The 17,251-nt window shown below is 35.6% G+C and overlaps 2 protein-coding genes across 7 annotated transcripts in view; one reads left to right on the top strand and one right to left on the bottom strand.

Moving 5' to 3' along the window:
* The window catches only part of si:ch211-14a17.10 (putative leucine-rich repeat-containing protein DDB_G0290503), a 39,171-nt gene extending 30,275 nt beyond the window's left edge, over window positions 1–8,896 (top strand). For 3 of the 4 annotated variants that reach the window (XM_067363835.1, XM_067363834.1, XM_067363833.1), the window contains 15 exons: window positions 2,212–2,298; window positions 2,384–2,464; window positions 2,579–2,647; window positions 2,872–2,961; window positions 3,050–3,130; window positions 3,252–3,341; window positions 4,322–4,411; window positions 4,506–4,595; window positions 6,730–6,876; window positions 7,045–7,134; window positions 7,246–7,335; window positions 7,541–7,687; window positions 7,803–7,874; window positions 7,979–8,014; window positions 8,115–8,896. In XM_067363835.1, coding sequence (XP_067219936.1) covers window positions 2,212–2,298; window positions 2,384–2,464; window positions 2,579–2,647; window positions 2,872–2,961; window positions 3,050–3,130; window positions 3,252–3,341; window positions 4,322–4,411; window positions 4,506–4,595; window positions 6,730–6,876; window positions 7,045–7,134; window positions 7,246–7,335; window positions 7,541–7,687; window positions 7,803–7,874; window positions 7,979–8,014; window positions 8,115–8,671 — 1,817 coding nt within the window. In that variant the 3' untranslated portion in view covers window positions 8,672–8,896. Of the gene's footprint in view, window positions 1–2,211; window positions 2,299–2,383; window positions 2,465–2,578; window positions 2,648–2,871; window positions 2,962–3,049; window positions 3,131–3,251; window positions 3,342–4,321; window positions 4,412–4,505; window positions 4,596–6,125; window positions 6,216–6,729; window positions 6,877–7,044; window positions 7,135–7,245; window positions 7,336–7,540; window positions 7,688–7,802; window positions 7,875–7,978; window positions 8,015–8,114 lie in introns of those variants that run through there. The other variant, XM_067363836.1, reaches the window with a different exon arrangement.
* A 1,925-nt stretch (window positions 8,897–10,821) lies between these two features.
* c16h14orf119 (chromosome 16 C14orf119 homolog) lies at window positions 10,822–12,282 on the bottom strand. Of its 3 annotated transcripts, none has more exons than XM_067363416.1 (3): window positions 12,000–12,282; window positions 11,295–11,781; window positions 10,822–11,202 (listed from the first exon to the last, which is right to left on the bottom strand). In XM_067363416.1, the coding sequence occupies exons 2-3, from the start codon at window positions 11,700–11,702 to the stop codon at window positions 11,029–11,031; spliced, it is 582 nt and encodes a 193-aa protein (XP_067219517.1). In that variant the 5' UTR covers window positions 11,703–11,781; window positions 12,000–12,282; the 3' UTR covers window positions 10,822–11,028. The 3 variants fall into 3 exon arrangements, with proteins under 3 accessions (XP_067219517.1, XP_067219516.1, XP_067219515.1); XM_067363415.1 differs by having other exon boundaries at window positions 11,295–11,704; XM_067363414.1 differs by having other exon boundaries at window positions 10,824–11,202; window positions 11,295–11,786.
* Window positions 12,283–17,251: the final 4,969 nt, after the last annotated feature.

The following is a 17,251-nucleotide window of genomic DNA, read 5'->3' as shown; positions in this document are numbered from 1 at the left end:
AAGAATTTTACATTGCAACAAAAATATATACATTTCAAATAAATGCTGTTCATTTGAAATGTATATATGTATATATTTTTGTTGCAATGTAAAATTCTTTGAACAATTTACTTGCTAAATAAATGTATTAATTTCATTTAAAAAAAAATCTCTTACGGACCCCAAACATTTGACTGGTAGTGTACATTTCATACAATCTGACATCAGCTCTGCAGGTTTAAAGGTGTGCTAGAATCAGAATTTGAATTTACCTCGGCATAGTTAAATAACAAGAGTTCAGTACATGGAAATGACATACAGTGAGTTTCAAACTCCATTGTTTCCTCTTTCTTATGTAAATCTCATTTGTTTAAAAGACTTCCGGAAAACACGCGAATTTCAACATAACACCTACTGTTACGTAACAGTTGGGATCATTAATATGTACGCCCCCAATATTTGCGTATGTCAGCTCATGTTCAAGGCATCAGACAAGGAAAGGCAGTATTAACGTCTGGATCTGTGCACAGACAAGGTAAGCAAGCAAGAACAATAGTGAAAAATGGCAGATGGAGCAATAATAACTGACATGATCCATGATATCATGATATTTTTAGTGATATTTGTAAATTGTCTTTCTAAATGTTTCGTTAGCATGTTGCTAATGTACTGTTAAATGTGGTTAAAGTTACCATCGTTTCTTACTGTATTCACAGAGACAAGAGCCGTCGCTATTTTCATTATTAAACACTTGCAGTCTGTATAATTCATAAACACAACTTCATTCTTTATAAATCTCTCCAACAGTGTAGCATTAGCTGTTAGCCACGGAGCATAGCCTCAAACTCATTCAGAATCAAACGTAAACATCCAAATAAATACAATACTCACATAATTCGAAGCATGCATACAGCATGCATGACGAACATCTCGTAAAGATCCATTTGAGGGTTATATTAGCTGTGTGAACTTTGTAAATGCGCTGTAATATAGTCGAGAGCTCGTGTGGCAGAGAGCAGGCGAATTAAAGGGGCGGCGCGCTGCCAAAATCAGTGTATAGTTAATGATGCCCCAAAATAGGCAGTTAAAAAAATTAATAAAAAAAAATCTATGGGGTATTTTGAGCTGAAACTTCACAGACACCTTCAGGAGACACCTTAGACTTATATTACATCTTGTGAAAAAACATTCTTGGGCACCTTTAAGATTGTCCGTAATTGTTCAGATGAATGAGCAGCATTCATGACAGTTGAACAAATTATGCACAGACTGCATCTTCACTGCACCTTTCCAAAAACTTGACCTTCAGAATACCCAAAACTCATTCATCTATTCATTTGGTTTTTCACTTTATGTGAATTTAAATGAAAAGTGAGCAAGGGGAAAAGACCAAGGATTTAAAATGTCTTAAAATAAACCCAAAATAGGTTGGAAATTAAAAATCAGACTCATAATTACAAGAAGCAACAATAATAATAAAAAGGTGAACATTTATTAATAAGCAATTTAATGTTTTATTATTAATAATAAACTTATTAATAAATGTTCATTTATTAAACATAATAATAAATGTTCACTTCCAACCTATTTTGGGTTCATTTTAAGCAAGCAATATAGTCATTTTTAAAGGATTTTCATTAGCCCAAACTTTACTCACCCTCAAGCCATCATAAGTGTATATGACTTTCTTCTTTCTGATGAACACAATCTGAGAAATTTTAATAAATATCTTAACGTATCTGAGCTTTATAATGGCAGTGAACAGGCAACGAGTATAAAGCTCAAGAATGTACATCCATACACCATAAACGCACTCCACGCGGCTCCGGGGGGTTAATAAAGGCCTTCTGAAGTGAAGCGACGTGTTTGTGTAAGACAAATATCCTTATTTAACAAGTTATGAAGTAAAATATCTAGAATGCACATGGATGGATGTGCATTCTTGAGCTTTATACTTGGTCCCGTTCACTGCCATTAGAAAGCTTGGATACGTCAAGATACTTCTCAGATTGCGTTCATCAGAAAGAAGAAAGTCATATACTCCTAGGATGGCTTGAGGATGAGTAAAGCTTGGGATAATTTTCATTTGAAAGTGAACTAATCCTTTAAATAATACTACCCAGCAGGTTGGTCAAAACAGCCCAACTGCTGGGTTTGTCCATTTTTAACCCAACTTGGGTAATTTTTAACCCAGTGTAACTTTTGCTCCATCAATGGTTATCTTCTCTTCAGAACTGAGGGAAGAACTGGATGAAAAGAAAAGAGAATTGGAGGAGGCAAAGCAGCAATTGAAAGATCAGGGATCCATGGCAGTCAAAAGTGAGTCAAACCCCATTTTACTGAATCTTGGGCCTGCTTCACCTGAAGAGAGACCATCTCATACTTACTCAATGGTTTGTTACAGCTCTGGAAGTACTTGAGTTACTGGCTGAGATAGGGAAGCTGCAAGAAAATCCAGCTGTGGACAATTCAGGAAAGATCCAGAGTAAGTTGAAACAAATCCATTTTAGTAGCTACTATCATAAGCATTTCCATTTCTTCCCTTCAAAAACAGATCATCCATTAGCTCACAATTAGTGACGTTCTTCTCTTCGTTTAGAACTGGATGCTAAATTAAACGATTTGCTGACTGAGCTGCAAAAGTCTGGAGAGAAGGGGCTTGGACTGAGTGAGTTTAAGTCTCATTTCCTTTTACGTTGCAATTGGATAAAAACTTGTGGTCATTATCTTCATCTGTTTAATATAATAGCATTGTTGTAGCTTAAAGAGTGGAGCATGATGCTAACAATGCCCAGATCCTGGGTTCGATTTTCAGGGAATGCATTAAGTGATAAAATGTATACCTTGAATGCAATGTAAGCCACTCTGGATCTTTCTTATAAAATTATACAGCCTTGAAGATCATTTCCATAAAGGAATCAATGTCCAGTCTAAAACAAGCACAAGTAAAAATGCAAGAGGAATACAAAAGAGAAATCAATGGTAAGTCAGTCTTAAATGCATCAATATTGCCATGAAATGATCTGAAGAGTGCTGAAGACTACTAAACAAATTTCTTGTTGTTGTTCAGGTCTAAAGAAGCAAATAGAGGACAAAGAAAAAGAGATTTTGCTTTTGAAGGCTAACTGTGGTCAGATCACCACTCAGCTGCGTATGTAAACAGAGGAGATTTTACCCATTCTTTAATATTGCATTTTAACTGTTTAGTTCCTACCAGAGATGTCCTTTGCATATTGTTATTAGAAACATGTTGCTTCTTTATTATTTATCAGAGAAGAGGATAAAACAACTAGAGAAGGAGGCTGAGGAAAGCAAACAAAAAATGAAAAAACTACAACAAGAATCAAGCGATAAGATTGCAGGTACGTTTTACCCTTGATGTGCTATTAAATTACTGGAGTTGAATGTTGAGACTCATAAAGGACAGATCAGAGGGAACGCATCCTGTTGGGGTACCATCACAAATAACTTAAAGGGTTAGTTCACACAAAAATGACATTTATGTCATTAATTACTCATCCTCATGTCTTTCCACAAGTTAAGATATTTTTGATGAAATCCGAGAGGTATCTGACTCGTCCATAGACACCAATACAGCTCTGGAAAAAATTAAGAGACCACTCCAAGTTCAGAAATCAATGTTAAGTGGTCTCTTAATTTTCTCCAGAGCTGTATAATCAACACTTTCAAGGTCCAGAACGGTACTAAAGACATTGTTAAAACAGTCATGTGACTGCAGTGGTTCAACCTTAAAGTTATGAAGCGATGAGAATACTTTTTGTGCGCAAAAACTAAACAAAAATAATGACTTTATTCAACAATATCTTCTCTTCTGTGTCATTCTCATACATTGTTTACATCCAGCGCTTCCAGGTTCTATGTCAGAACGCTGACTCATTATTGCATCAGCATCACATGCATGCATCATGCTGATCACATGATCAGCTTTGGCCAATACTGAGCCGGCGTTCTGACGTAGAACCTGAAAGCATAAACAGCGTTTTTTTTTTGTGCACAAAAAGTATTCTCGTCGCTAACATTAAGGTTGAACCACTGCAGTCATATGAACTGTTTTAAATATGTCTTTAGTGCCTTTCTGGACTTTGAAAGTGTTGATTATATTGCTGTATATGGACAAGTCATAAACCTCTCGGATTTCATCAAAAATATCTTAATTTGTGCTCTGAAGATGAACGAAAGTCTTACGGGTGTGGAACGACATGAGGGTGAGTAATAAATGACAGAATTTTCAATTAACCCTTTAATAAACTGAGGGAAAATTATGATGCTTATTAAATATAGCTTTGTGTTGTTAAATATTATCATGTCTTTTTTTTCTCAGCGCTAGAGAAACAAATTAATACAAAGAACCAGCAGCTTGCAAACACTGAAGATAAACTTCAGGAGACAAATGCTGAAAATGCTGCTTTGAGTAAGAAAAAATATTATTTATGTTTGATTCCATATTGTATTGTCACCCATGATTAGTCCTTCCATGAATTTCATTTTCGTGTCTTTTGTTTTAGTCAAAAAGCTGAACGGTCTGAATGACAACATACAGAAAATCACAGAGGAGAAAAATAACGCACTACAGAAAGCAAAAGAAGAAATTGACGGTATGACCACACTGCCAAAACACCAGAGACATGTACTTGAATTCATTGCTTGAAGTTCACTTTTCTAATACCATACTATATCTTTAAAGGTGCCCTAGAATCAAAATTTGAATTTACCTCGGCATAGTTGAATAACAAGAGTTCAGTACATGGAAAAGACAAACATTGAGTTTCAAACCCCATTGTTTCCTCCTTCTTATGTAAATCTTATTTGTTTAAAAGACTTCCGGAAAACACGCGGATCTCAACATAACACCGACTGTTACGTAACAGTCGGGATCATTAATATGTACGCCCCCAATATTTGCATATGCCAGCTCATGTTCAAGGCATCAGACAAGGAAAGGCAGTATTAACGTCTGGATCTGTGCACAGACAAGGTAAGCAAGCAAGAACAACAGCGAAAAATGGCAGATGGAGCAAAAATAATTGACATGATAACATGATATTTTTAGTGATATTCGTAAATTGTCTTTCTAAATGTTTCATTAGCATGTTGCTAATGTACTGTTAAATGTGGTTAAAGTTACCATCGTTTCTTACTGTATTCACGGAGACAAGACTGTCGCTATTTTCATTTTTAAACACTTGCAGTCTGTATAATTCATAAACACAACTTCATTCTTTATAAATCTCTCCAACAGTGTAGCATTAGCCGTTAGCCACGGAGCATAGCCTCAAACTCATTCAGAATCAAACGTAAACATCAAAATAAATACAATACTCACATAATTCGAAGCATGCATACAGCATGCATGACGAACATCTTGTATCCATTTGAGGGTTATATTAGCTGTGTGAACTTTGTAAATGCGCTGTAATATAGTCGAGAGCTCGTGTGTCAGGGAGCAGGCGAATTAAAGGGGCGGCGCGCTGCCAAATCAGTGTATAGTTAATGATGCCCCAAAACAGGCAGTTAAAAAAATTAATTAAAAAAAATCTATGGGGTATTTTGAGCTGAAACTTCACAGACACATTCAGGGGACACCTTAGACTTATATTACATCTGGTGAAAAAACATTCTTGGGCACCTTTAAGATTGCTAAAGTGATTAGATGTGTTGGTCTTGATAAATATATGGTGGGAAAATCCAGAGAGTAATAGTTTTCTGTACAGTGAATGAAAAATGTACATGACAATAGTGCTATGATTATAAACTTCTTGAGCCCTATTTTAACGTTCTAAGTGAATGGTTTAAAGCACACAGTGCAAGTGCACTTAGGGTGTGTCCGAATACACTTTTGCTAGTTTAACGACACGGTGCACGGTCTAAAAGGGTTGTCCCTATTCTCTTAATGAGTAATAGTTGTGTTTTGAGCATAACGTGTAATAAACCAATCAGAGTCTCCTCTTCCATTCCCTTTAAAAGCCAGTTGCGTTTGATACATGGCAGATTCACTATTAACATGCCGGAATTTGCAAGCGGAAAAACTACGGGACAAGCTGAATTCCACCCAAACATTTTTATCTTTATGCACACAATAATAATCTTTTACATTGTAATCCTTTTATTTTTAATATTCTCTTCAGAACTGAGGGAAGAACTGGATGAAAAGAAAAGAGAATTGGAGGAGGCAAAGCAGCAAACATACATGTTTGTGTGTGTATAACAAGCAGAGTGTATGTGCATTAATTGTGAACCCGCATATAGACGCATATTACTAACTCGCTCTTTAAATAAAAGAAAATTATTGCGTCATTGACTTTAAAGCAGGTTTTTGTTGGTCAATGGCGCAGTCTATTTCAGTTGCCTCAAAATAGCAACACGCCAACAATGCATCTCAACACACCTCGTTTTTAGACCAGCACGCCCATGGGCGCACAAATGGGCGCAAATACATTTGCCATTTAAACAACGTGGCTCAGGACATGAAAATGGTAACTGCGTCAGGCTGAAACTAGCAAAAAACACTTGCATTGCGCCTGCCGCCACTTTGGGCCAGTGTGTCTCATTCAAATAAAGTAGGGAAGTGAAGTATGCACTTATATTGGGGTTCTCTCTATAATACTCATTTCCATTGAAGTCTTCATGTGCTTTTGGCTTTAGCCTCAAATTTGATCCATTATACTAAGGTAGAATCAATTTGACAATTTCTTATTGTAAATTTGAAAATGTATTTTTGTCCCCTATCAGGTTTAAATGACAAAGTGAAAAGACTGGAAAATACGCTTGCTAAACAGAACCTGAACCTGAAGGAGAAGGATGATACCATTTCTGCTTTGAAAGAGGAACGTGACAATATGCAGACTGAGCTTGAAAATGCGAAGAAGGAAAACAAAGGTCAGTGAGAAAAGATTCAAAAGGAATATTTGGTTCAAAACCTGGGGCAAATTCAGAGAACTGTCAATCAAATTTACTATATATATATATATATATATATATATATATATATATATATATATATGAATAATATGACGCTGCAAATTACACTTTTTTTTTTTTGTCCAGAACTAGAGACGGAGCTTAAAACAAAGGACCAGCAACTTGCTAAAGCTGACTCCAAACTTAAGGAGAAAAATGATGAAAATCAAGCCTTGAGTAAGAAAAAAATCTAGTAATGAAGGACAGGTGTTGATAGAACACCCAACATAAAATTTACAAAATCCATTAAAGTTATTCATTATTTGTATTTTTTGCCCTTTGTTTTAGTTCACAAGCAGGAGAAACTTGAAAAGGACCTAAAAAAAATCACAGAGGAGAAAAACACTCTACAAAATAAATTACAGAAAGAAATCTCTGGTATGGCAATGCTGTCAAAACATCGAACAAAAATCAAGCCTCCATTTCATGATAAATTTCACATGTCCATTATGTTTTCCACTTTTACATTGCATTATATTGATTTGGATGTGCTCTGGAGCTTTATATTTCAGAATTTGGTCATTTATATTGTACTCAAACCTGTTTTCTTAGCCTAATAAGTATTTTTCATCCCTTTTTTAAGACTTAGAAAATACATTGGAAACACAAGAACAAGAACTTGCTAAGAAGGAACGGAAACTCAAGGAGAAGGACAAAGAAGTTGCTGAATTGAAAAAGGAAAATGTTGATATAAAGAAAGAGATCAAACAAGAGAAAGATAAATACAACAGTGAGTGCGGTGCAATCAGTCAAAAAAAATAATGCATATTTGGTCTGGCAACTGGCAATTTTGCATGCACCTGAAGGAAATCTGACAGGTTTTAATATTTTCACAATATTTATAGATGCAATCAACGAGAATGAGAATCTTAAAGAAAAACTAAATAAGGCTGAAAAGAAAGTGGAAGAACTTGAGAGTAAGATATTTCTTTTTTTCTGAGCAAAAAATATTATTATTAGCTTCATTTATTATCACAATTAACATTGTATGGTTTTGTTTCTTTTATAACTCTTTATCTAGAAGAAAAAGAAGAAAAGGAAGAACTTCCTAAGGAAGGTAAGTTTGTGATCTCAGTCTGGTTATAATATACAGAATAAGCTACAATCTGTAAAAATGCAATTAAACTGAAAAATGTCTGTCTGTGTGCCCATGCCAGAATGGCCAGGGTTCGATGCAAACACTGCCCACCGCAGACTCATCCTGTCGCAGAATCAGAAAGAGGCACGTACCTCTTTATTGGCTCGGCCTGTACCAAACAACCCTGAGCGCTACGACACCGCTATTGCAGTTCTGGCAAAAGACGGATATGATTCTGGAAAACATTACTGGGAAATAGGTGTTGTTGGAAGAAATTGTTATGTTTTGGGAGTGACCAAATCGTCCTCTCAGAGAAAAGGCATTCTGACATATGGCCCTTCGGCTGGCTATTGGGTTATTCTGCAGAAAAGAGATGGAGCACTTGTTGCCCTTGCTGACAGGCAGGTTCAAATAGATCCTCGTGGAACACCTTCTGCAATCGGGGTCCAGGTGGATTTTAAAAATAAATTGGTGATTTTTTATAATGCAGCAAGGAAGCAGGAAATCTATAGGTTCACTGGCAGTGAGCTGCAGGGTAAAGTTTATCCGTATGTAGAGACCTGCAGCGACTCCAATATTAATGACCCTCCCTTGATCTTAAAGCAAGTTAAATCCACCGACTGGCTCAAGCCATGATCTCCATAAAGTAGGAGTCTGTTAATGTATGCAAAGAAAATGTTCTCTGCTTTAATATTTCTGATTGTACTCTCAACTGCATTCATGAATGTCTGGCATCTTTCAGTTTAATAAAACATTGACATTTGAAAAGCATATACTACAGAATGTTGGTGTCCTTTAACATTTAAAAGGATAAATAAAAATATAGGACTACTAGGATACATTTAAAAAAACATTTTTGGCTTGTCAAAGTACAATTTTAGCATTTCAGATTTAATGGCTGTTTCGTCTAAGCAAATTTGAAATATTTCTAAAAATATTTATGCATATTGCATATTGGTGATTTTGAAACATGTAAAACCATGCAAATCATTTGAATAAATATTAGGCTGAATTGGTAAGCTAGCTATTTCTCTCTCTCTCTCTCTCTCTCAAAATGACAATTCAAATGGGGCCAAGTGAGCCAAATGCTGTAGGGTAAATTGAGCCAGTGTTTTAACTTACCCCACCATAAGGCAATTAGGTTAAATCTCAGAAGTATAATCTGGTATCATTTTAACATCATATTATGTAACTGGTTTAGTTTATCTTTTATTTTTCTCCAGTTTAAGTAGACCAAATTCTTCTCTGATACAAACCAGAAGATGCTTAATCATATATATCTTAGTCCCTAATGGCCTAACATGGTCAATATTGCAGAACTATACCATGCCAAGAACCTTTTGACTATTCATTAATTCTAATTTAGTTTTTATTTAATTTTACTCAACAAACTTTTTTTTTAAGTCTGTTTTTGGGAAGGATACAACTTTGGTGTTCAACAGAAATACAAACAATTAAAGATATTTTTGAATTTTTAGCTTAATTTGGTTGGTTTTATGTTGTTTAAAGGATTAGTCTACTTTTAAATAAACTTTTCCTGGTAATTTACTGATCTCCATGTCATCCAAGATGTCCATGTCCTTCTTTCTTCAGTCGAAAAGAAATGAAGGTTTTTAATGAAAACATTACAGGATTATTCTCCTTATAGTGGACTTCAATGGACTCCAAACAGTTGAAGGTCAAAATTACAGTTTCAGTGCAGCTTCAAAGAGCTTTAAATGATACCAGACGAGGAATAAGGGTCTTATCTAGCGAAACCATCAGTCATTTTCTAAAAAAAATACAACTGTATATGCTTTATAAACACAAATGATTGCCTTGAACATGTTTCCGTTTTCCGTATTCTTCAAAAAGCTTACGGTATATGTCCTACGCCTTCCCTATTCTACTCATGGAAAAAAATGAACTTTTATTATTATTTAAAATAAAAATTATTATTATTTTTTATTATTATTATTAAAAACGGAACCCTTATTCCTCGTCTGGGATCGTTTAAAGCTCTTTGAAGCTGCACTGAAACTGTAATTTTGACCTTCAACCGTTTGGAGTCCATTGAAGTCCACTATAAGGAGAAAAATCCTGTAATGTTTTCATCAAAAACCTTAATTTCTTTTCGACTGAAGAAAGAAAGACATGAACATCTTGGATGACATGAAGGTGAGTAAATTATCAGGAAAAGTTTATTTTAAAATGAACTAATCCTTTAAGGTTGAACCACTGCAGTCACATCAACTGTTTTAATAATGTCTTTAGTACCTTTCTGGACTTTGAAAGTGTTGATTATATTGCTGTCTATGGTCGAGTCATATACCTCTTGGATTTCATCAAAAATATCTTAATTTGTGTTTAAAAGATGAACGAAGGTCTTGCGGTGTGGAACGTCATAAGGGTGAGAAATTAATGACAGAAATGTAATTTTTGTGTTAACTAACCCTTTAAGAAAAGAAATGATTATTTGTAAAGGGAAATTTGATTATTAAATATAGCTTATAGGGATAAATTCATGCAAAAATGCAAAATTTGTCATCATTACTCACTTTCATAATGATCCAAACCTGTATCTTTACTCATAAAAGAAGATAATTATGTCTTGATGATATTCATGTAGAAAATTGTCTTTTTAACCATACAATGGAAGTCAAAACTGTTACCAACATTCTTCAAAATATCTTCTTATGTGTCCCATAGAAGAAATAAGTGCATACAGGATTGCGATCACTTTAAAATCAGAAGAGTGAATGTCTGAAGCAGCAGATCAACACAGAGGAAACAAATAGTGAAAAACATTATTTATTTTAGAAAACAAAACAGAAAAAAAACAGGTTTTTGCTTTCCAAACACAAACTTCTTGAGACTCAACACAGTGCTTGAACAATGGTCACATGCATACCAAGCTCAGCTGTTCAAACCCCAGTATAATAGTCCATATGAGACTTGATTTCAGTTACATTTTGAAGAGTGAAAAGGACATACAAATTTAAAACATTGTATGTTCAATCTCCGCCTGCTGTTCCGGCAACCCGGCTATAGAAGTGCGCAACAAAGGCTGGGTCCTTTTCCTCTAAGCTGGTCACAAAGGCATTTCTCTCCCCTTCACTCCATGAATCAAACCACTGAGTCCATAGTCTTAACTGGCATTCAAAAATGTTGGGTGGGCGATCGTTCACCTGAAATGCAGAGAGGATACCCGTGTTAACATACAGATCTGCCTACAAACATCTTTTGATATGCATGGGATAGAAAGAAAAAAATAAGTCACCTGTAGTGTGTTGAGCTGGTCTAATAAACTAGACACCTTTCCAGGCACGGCCTTTGAGATCAGATCTTCCAGAAAGCGGTGCTTCTGGACCGTGTTCCATCCGAAAAACCAACCGAGTACACATCTTTGCTCCTGAAGCGTCACGAAAGACAGCGGCACAGAGTCTTCTCTGGAGGACACGTTGAGAGATGTGCAGGACAGTGCCTCCAGACGTTGGGGGACGATGCCTCCTGAGGCAGGGGGAAAGTCTGTGATGGAGACTGGAGGATGGGTTGACCAACCTTGTCCATCAGACATTCCTAACTGTGTAATGGTGTGCTTAGAGACCTGTGTATGGGACAGATCCTCCACTGTCATGGATGCATCTGGCTGGCCTGAGCCTTGTAAAGCCTGGTGGAACCAAGCCATTTCTGATAAGGTCAGAAAAAGGAGGGTTTCAGTGGGCTTATCTTTATCTTCATGAAGAAACAGGTTGTTGTACTTACAGCTGAACTGAAATTGAATAAATCATTTTAACATACATCATTGCTTCGTAAAACTGTTAGTTTTGCATCGTATCACGACTGTAATGTTAGTATGCAACACTTCCTTGTTATGACACACTATGTTTGCTAACGTCAGAATGCTAGCCGACCAAAACAAACGAGTAAACTCAGTTTTGTAAATACTACTTGAGTCAAAATGTCATTTTAAATAAAACGTCACCTTTTCTTAGTTGGATTTGTCACCTTCCGTCGAAAAAAGCATGTTGTTACTTTCAACGTCGGTAGGGGAAATAATCTCGAAAGCGGAGCCGCTCGATGTGTTCAATAAGCCGCTCGCTTTGGCTGTAACAGCGGGGGGTTTGCAATGTTGTGATGTCCTTTTCGTGAAACGAACCGTTCTTTTGGATCGGATCTTTTCACATTGTTCACAAAACCTGTCTAAACGTCTCGTTGACGAATCGGACTGAACGAGTTTACTGGAATTTACTGAATCATTCTTTCGAGTCAACTCGTTCGACTCGTTGAACTGAGAATCGGTTCTTTTGAACATGATTCGGAAAAATGAAGAAACAGGGCAATGCCATTTGATACACTGAATCTCAAGATCCGAAATTGTATTTCTTCTTCTTAAAAAAAAAAAAAAAAAAAAAAAAAAAAGAATAAATAAGATTTTCCACATAGGCTATAGCGGAAATTCTGGTTAACTATGACGAAAGGGACATTCTTAACACTTAAAGGGTTAGTTCACCCAAAATTGAAAATTCTGTCATTTACTACTTACCCTTATGTCTTTCCACACCTGTAAAACCTTTGTTCATCTTCTAAACACAAATGAAGATATTTTAGGTGAAATACGATGACTCAGTGAGGCCTCCATATCCAGCAATGATATTTCCTCTCTCAAGATACATTAATGTACTAAAAACATATTTAAATCAGTTCATGTGAGTACAGTGGTTCAATATTAATATTATAAAGCAACAAGAATATTTTTGGTGTGGCAAAAAAAACAAAATAACAACTTATGTAGTGATGGCCGATTTCAAAACACTGCTTCAGGAAGCTTTGGAGCATAATGAATCAGTGTATCGAATCAGCGGTTCAGAGCACCTAAGTCATGTGATTTCAGCAGTTTGGCAGTTTAACACGCGATCTGAATCATGATTTGAAACAAAAGATTCATAATGCTCCGAAGCTTCCTGAAGCAGTGTTTTGAAATCGGCCATCACTATATATATTTTTGGCGCACCAAAAATATTCTCGTCGCTTTATAATATTAATATTGAACCACTGTACTCACATGAACTGATTTAAATATGTTTTTAGTACCTTTATGGATCTTGAGAGAGGAAATATAATTGCTGGCAATGCAGGCCTCACTGATTTCAACAAAAATATCTTAATTTTCATTTTTGGGTGAACTAATCCTTTAACGTGGAATATTGGGGACCAAATTACAACCCACATATTTTCAACACAAAACACGAACATGATGCGCAACTTATGCGTTGTCCTCCATAGAAAACCATTACATAGCAAGTACGTAACGCGGCTGTGCTAATACAATTATATTAAACTGCCATATTCAGTATAGGCTACAACTTCTTATTAAAGGTGCAATATGCAATATTTTCTGTCCGCTAGAGGCCTATTCAAAACAAAGCCGTAGCTTGATGATGCCAAGTTTGAGCGCGGAATCTTGGGACATGTGGTCTTCACATCACAGCCGGTGTAAAAGAATAGGGATAGGACTCGGGAAGAAATCATGTTCATGGATGTGATTATTAACGTTACTGTAGTATGAAGCAGAGCAGGAGCGAGTGTTGTGGAGCTGAACGAGGAGCTGGAGCGATTGATCAACACACACCTCACGAGCAGCGGGACTTTTATTATGACACAGTCGCCGGCGCTGCTTCCGCTTTTCCGGTCATGAGTATGAGGTAACGCAGCTCTGTTTATCATATTAGATACATTTGAGAGTGTTGAAAATGATGTTATAACGTTACTCTGAGCGTTCACTCGGCGGCTGCTGTGAGACACTGTTACACACTGCAGTAAGATAGATCCATTTTACAATATCAGATTAAATGCTGGATGGCTTGTGTTGATAAATGACATGCAATTAATTTTAAAACGTATTGTATGATGGAGAAAATGCTGTATTACTGTTACTAAAAATAAAGCTGCATCTGATTATGCTATGATATCTACTTGACAAAATAGTGTTTTTCTTTGAGGCATGGTAAAGCATGAGACTCACAAAAAAATCAAGAAAATTAGATTTAAATAATAAGACTAAATGTGTTGAGCTATATAACAATTAGTTTTCTGTGTATAAATATATCAAAACAGTTGTTCGCTTGTAAATATTAAAGTGCTTTTGGCGTTTTCATGGTTTCTACAAAATAAAACCGTAAACCGGTTTGGTTAAAATTGCAATTTTCTCACGATTTACAAATAGTTGGAAACATTTGTAAGTAGCTACTCAAGTTTAGAGGACATTAAGGTTTGGATGGACAATAATTTCCTTCAATTAAATCAGAAGAAGACTGATGTTATGTTGTTTGGCCCTTCACACCTTTTAAATAACATACGTTACCCTTGACCCTGAGTTAAAATTTGATAAACAAATCAACTCTAGCCAGTTTTCTGCAGCTTAGGGGACTTCGCAAGCTGAAAAATATTCTGAGCTTTAGTGATTTGGAGACTGTTATTCATGCGTTTATTTCAACCAGGCTGGATTATTGCAATGCTCTATATGCTGGAATAAATCAGTCCTCGCTTTCACGATTACAACTGGTACAAAATGCTGCGGCTTGTTTTTTAACAGGGACAAAAAAGAGAGAACATATTACACCTGTGCTTTCATCACTTCATTGGCTATCTGTTCGTTTCAGGGTTGATTTTAAGGTTTTAGTATTTGTATTTAAATCAATTCATGGTCTTGCCCCTTCTTATATTTCAGAACTTCTCCACTCGTATTCTCCAATGAGAACGCTCAGATCTTCCACCCAGATGATATTAAATGTTCCAAAATCCCGACTTAAATCCAAAGGTGACAGAGCTTTTTCAGTTCATGGTCCTAAGCTCTGGAATTCCCTACCTGTGTCTATTAGACTTTCCCCTACTCTTTCTACATTTAAATCTTCTTTCAAAACATACTTTTTTCTCAGGCATATGTGTAATTTGATATGAATTTTTTAGTCTTAAATATTGTTTTATATTGCATGATGTTCCTCTCTTAATTTTATTACTTTTGTTTTGGTTTCTTTTGATATTTTTGATAGTGTTTAAATTGGATTGTATGAGGATGTTTTGTTTGGTATATTGTGCTGCACTTTGGTCAGCATTTATGCTGTTTTAAAGAGCCATATAAATAAACTTGACCTTGACCTCAAGTGAACAAAATATATAACACTGGCCTAGTGGTTTTGGGATATTTTACTGCAAAAATATTACATATTGCACCTTTAACAATACATAGGGAAGTGTGGGGTAAGATGAGCCAGTAGGTAAGTTGACCCACCCCTTGTATCTTGGTAACCGTACACTTTTATTGTCATGTGACCATATATTTTGGAACTACCCATAATTTCTGCCAGGCTGTGAATAGGAAGAAGCACATGGGACGAGTGGAAATTAAAAGTAAAAGTAAAATTTTCAAAGTAAAATTTTAGGATAACAGATGAAATGGCTGTTTCATCAAAGCACATTTTTCCCAAATCTAAAAATATTTATGATGCATATTGGTGATTTAGCAAACATGCAAATCATTTAGCTAATAAATATTAGCCTGAATTGGTAAGCTATTTATTTTTTCCCCAAATGGCAGCTATGGGGCAAATTGAGCTAAATGTTGTGGGGTAAATTGAGCCAGTGTTTTAACTTACCCCACCATAAGGCAATGACTTAAGTTAAATCTCAAGTATAAACTGGTATAATTTCAATGTAATATTACCCAACTGCTTTAGTTTATTTCATAGGAAGTACACCAAATTCTTCTCTGATACAAACCAGAGGATGTTTAATCATATATATCTTTCTACCTGTAGTCCCTAATGACCTAACATGGTCGACATTGCAGAAAAACGACCATGCCAAGAACCTTTTTACTAAAATGTTTATTAGTTTCAGTGACATTTCTTCATGCTAATTTAGTTTTTATGTAATTTTACCCAACAAGCTCTCTGTTCAGTCTGTTTTTGGGAAGGTTACAACTTTGGTGTTCAACAGAAATACAAACAATTAAAGATACTGAAATTTCAGCTTCATTTGGTTGGTTTTATGTTGTTTAAGTTAGCTTTAAGAAAAGAAATATGATTATTTATGAAAATTAAATTTGATTATTAAATTAGTTTTTAAAAGAGGTAAATTATCTTTACAATTTCACATGGGTTTGATTTAGATTTAGATGGTCAGTTTACACCCAGATGGTGCAACTTACCCCTAACCTGGGGTAAACTGAGCCACAGGAACACTTTTTTTAAAATAAATATTCAACCACATTTTTAAAACCCTTTGTCATAGATGTATTCTGGTCATTTAAAGAGTTAGTTCACCCAAAAATGAAAATAATGTAATTTATTACTTACCCTCATACCCTTAAGTCCTTCGTTAATCTTCGGAACACAAATTAAGATATTTTTGATGAAATCCGATGGCTCAGTGAGGCCTACATAGACAGCAATGACATTTCCTCTCTCAAGATCCATTAATGTACTAAAAACATATTTAAATCAGTTCATGTGAGTACAGTGGTTCAATATTAATATTATAAAGACAATAATTTTTTTGGTGTGACTTATTTAGTGATGGCCGATTTCAAAACACTGCTTCAGGAAGCTTCGGAGCGTTATGAATCTTTTGTGTCGAATCAGCTGTTCGGAGCGCCAAAGTCACGTGATTTCAGCAGTTTGGCGGTTTGACACCTGATCCAAATCATGATTCGACACGCTGATTCATAAGCTTCCTGAAGCAGTGTTTTGAAATCGCCCATCACTAAATAAGTCGTTATTTTGTTTTTTTTGGCGCACCAAAAATATTCTCTTCACTTTATAATATTAATATTGAACCACTGTAATCACATGACCTGATTTAAATATGTTTTTAGTACATTAATGGATCTTGAGAGAGGAAATGTCATTGCTGGCTATGCAGGCCTCACAGAGCCATCGGATTTCAACAAAAATATCTTAATTTGTGCTCCGAAGATTAACGAAGGTGTGGAATGACATGAGGGTGAGTAATAAATGACAGAATTGTCATTTTTAGTGGAACTAACCCTTTAAAATGATATGAAACATCCTGAAATTGCTTTAGATACTTTCATTGAACTTCTGCCCCATTTATCTTGAGGACCACATAAGTTTAAAAAAACGGCTCATCTTACCCCACTCCCCATACTATATAGCCTACAGGTAAGCAAATGAACCCAGAATATGAAGTTGTGCGCTATCAGCATTTTTCTCTACA

This window comes from Chanodichthys erythropterus, chromosome 16 (assembly GCF_024489055.1).
Source record: "Chanodichthys erythropterus isolate Z2021 chromosome 16, ASM2448905v1, whole genome shotgun sequence".
Lineage (NCBI taxonomy): Eukaryota > Metazoa > Chordata > Actinopteri > Cypriniformes > Xenocyprididae > Chanodichthys > Chanodichthys erythropterus.
The sequence above is the reverse complement of the archived record's forward strand: the minus strand, read 5'-3'. Positions and strand labels throughout refer to the sequence as shown.